A 3,148-nucleotide genomic window follows, 5' to 3' on the forward strand; every position below is an offset into this window, starting at 1 on the left:
CGCTGGTGCTCGCTGGAAGAAAAAGGACGACGAGGAGAGAATAGAACAGACGGCCCAGGAGTTACACCAAATTTTCTTTGTTTTGGTTTCTGCCTTCTTTTACTTTGCGTTTCTCATTGCCAAAAAGAATTTTTCAGCTACCTACTACCGCCCGATTCTTGGCCTATCCCCCTCAGTGGGTGCGAGCCATGGTAAAGGATCATCATCATCATCATCACCCAGGAGCGGGTGCTGTGTCCACAAAACGGCTATTAATTTTCAATAATAAATGTTTTATTCTCTCTCTATCTCTGTCTTTTTCATTCATTACAATGTCGCAGTCGACGAACGCCCGGTCCTAAGGCGCTCCAGCCTTAAGCACCGTGCTGCGGAGGCCTTGCGTCCTCCTGCATCTCACCGTCTTTGGTCCTTTCGGCGAGGGAACGCCGTCAGCGCTTCTCTTGGCATGGCTGCCGTACCTGGGACTACCTTGATCTCCGAGCTGCCAAGGCATGCCGTCCACGCTGCCTTGGACATGGATTCTCGCCGTCCTGGGTGCCTCCTGCGGCTAGGGTACGCCGTCCACGCTTCTCATGCCCTGAATCTCTGCCCCACGACACCATCGACAACTAAGCCAGCAAGGGATGCCGTTCACGCTCCCCTGGCCATGCTTCCGGCTACAGTGAGTACCGCGACCGCGACCAGCCTTGGATCAACGGATGCCGTGCACGCGCTCCCTTGGCCACTGGTCTGGCTGGCCCGAGTACAGCGGCCGCTGCCGCCGCCTCAGGGTGCGCGAATTCCGCCCTTGGCTCAACGCACGGCTCAGCCGGCAGCTTGTCCGACATCATGCGACCCATCTCGCTGCTGTCACAGCAGCTGGACTACTTAGTTTCAGCCACTTCCGGTTTCCCTCTAGCAGCCTTTCCATCGCCTGCTGTCTCGGAACTAGCGGAATTCCACGGATTTCCGAGTGACCCTATTCTGTGGGTGCAAGCGGCCATGCAACGCGCTCGGGGCACGCCATGCCTGGCCCGACAATACGATATGGCTGGTTGCGGCGGGGCGACTTCGAGGTGCCGCAAAGGCGTGGGAAAACTACGAAGGTATCAAAAAGCGGTCCTGGCCTGAATGGAGCGCAGCGCTGATAGCTGCTTTCGGCCAGCTACCTTCTGCCTGCTGTGGGTCCGACCAGCGAAATTCTGCGCACGGTGCTCCGGCGAGCCACTGCTTCGATGCTGCGGCAGGTGTGACCAGCAACGCGTCGACAGAGTGGTCCGCAGGCTGCCTCGCCGCAGACGCCGGCTCACCGCGGGTCACCGTCTGCTTTACCCCTGACGACGGGAAGCGCATTATGACCACCGCTTCCGCTAGTATCCTGTTTCCGATAGAGCCATCTGGTGGGCGCCCGCTCTCTTATGCCTGTACTGCCCCTACATTCCCGAGCATCAGCTGCGGCTCGTCGTCGTCGAAGATCACGACCGAGAACCAATGGTTCGGCCGCAGCGGCGGCGGGTCGAGACCTCAGCCACCACCGCATCAGTCACAGGCCTCCCGTTCGAACAGCTCCACGTCGGCGTACTCCACCATCCATGGCGGGCCCGGCGGCGAGGCCTACAAGACAGCGGATGAAGCCGCATCCGCAGCGGCGTCGGAAGTAGAAGCATGTGGGGACAACGCGGGAAATGCGCAGTGCGGCGACCCTTGGGACACGGACCCATCCGCCGTGGATCTGCTGCTGCTGCTGAGGGCCGAGGAGCAGCGCAACAAAAGCCCCACTCCGGCACACGCCACCCCTGCCGCAAAGGGGGCGCCGTCCACCAACGAGATGGCCGGCCAGCCCGCCTACGAGACGACGTTAGGCCCACGTGTCAAGCAGCGAGAAACCGACCAGGGCCCGGACCGACCAGCCCAGAGTCCCGCAATCACCCTCCTCGGGCCGCAGCAGCAGCCGCGCACAGGTCCACTCCACCCGGTGCCGCCCTCTCCCCCGGGAGTGTCAGCCACACCAGGCCACAAGGGAGGCACCACAAGACAGCCCCCACCGCAGGACGCCCGCCGCCCGAAGCCACTACCGCACCAGGGGAGCAGTCGCAGCGCCCCGGTATCCTCCAGGACCCAGCAACAACCAGTCCCAACACCCCATGGTTCCAGCAGCAGTGGCAGTGGCAATCCCTCAACCCCGACTCCCGCCACCAGAGATCACGACCCGGTGTTCAGGCAAGCGTCAGCGGCCACTGACCAGAGTCATCCACCACCATGGTCGCCCACCTCCGGGAACGCCCCCGCCGGGGTCGTCGCCGTCAAGCGCAGCATCCACGCAGGGGTTAAGGCGCTCCCCCCAGGGTCAGCGCGGCGCCCAAGGCACAGCAGCCACCGCAACGAAGCTCCGCCCCAGAATGGCTCCGACCATGCCCTCCAGCCACCCAGAGCACCACCACCCGCGGACAGCCTCCCAAGCTACCCCTGTGACATTCCCCGAAAGTCTGAGGAGAAGAGGGGAAGACCGGCAGCACCACCCACAAAAATCAACGGAGCACCCTCCAAGGGAATCTCCCCAACCCCGCCCAAAACCGACAACGCTCAGCGGCAGGACAATCAACGGCAAGACCGACCAGAGCGCAATAGTCAGTGCCGACCCCCCGAGGAGCTGGTTGCGCGCTGGACGGTATTGACGAGGACTTTACAATGCTATACAATGATTTTCCAGCATCAGCGCGCATTCACAACCGCCAGAGTCAGCAGCGTGGCCGAGTGTAAAGATGAAGACATGCACTTGGGCTCGGGCGCTCGGACACCGGGCGCTAGGGGGCGAACGAGGAGAAGAGGAGGACGAAGCAGAATATAGAACAGCCGGCCCAGGAAACGGGGGCTGTCTCGGTGTCTCTCCTTTACAATGTATATATATATATATATATATATATATATATATATATATATATATCGCCACACAAAAAGAATGTACAAGGAAGACACACAAACAAATCAACCTAGCAAGTTCAAATGACACAGGCGCCTAACGCGACAAACACTCAGTCCTTAGCGCTGTGTCCCGTCTGTTTCTTTCGCCGTTCGTGTGCTTCTGCGATACTGTGTGAATAATGTCATACCAACTAGCCCCCCATGGCATGGCAAGAACTTTATTTTGGTCCAGAGAAACTAGGACCCG

The 3,148-nt window shown here is 60.0% G+C and overlaps 1 protein-coding gene across 1 annotated transcript in view; it reads left to right on the top strand.

The window, feature by feature from the left end:
• The first annotated feature begins 646 nt into the window (after positions 1-646).
• LOC119447886 (basic salivary proline-rich protein 4-like) overlaps positions 647-3,148 on the top strand; it is a 14,714-nt gene continuing 12,212 nt past the window's right edge. The window contains exons 1-3 of the mRNA XM_037711515.1: positions 647-661; positions 1,175-1,729; positions 1,787-2,647. Coding sequence (XP_037567443.1) covers positions 647-661; positions 1,175-1,729; positions 1,787-2,647 — 1,431 coding nt within the window. The remainder of the gene's footprint in view (positions 662-1,174; positions 1,730-1,786; positions 2,648-3,148) is intronic.

The sequence above is a fragment of the Dermacentor silvarum genome, chromosome 1 (assembly GCF_013339745.2).
Source record: "Dermacentor silvarum isolate Dsil-2018 chromosome 1, BIME_Dsil_1.4, whole genome shotgun sequence".
Lineage (NCBI taxonomy): Eukaryota > Metazoa > Arthropoda > Arachnida > Ixodida > Ixodidae > Dermacentor > Dermacentor silvarum.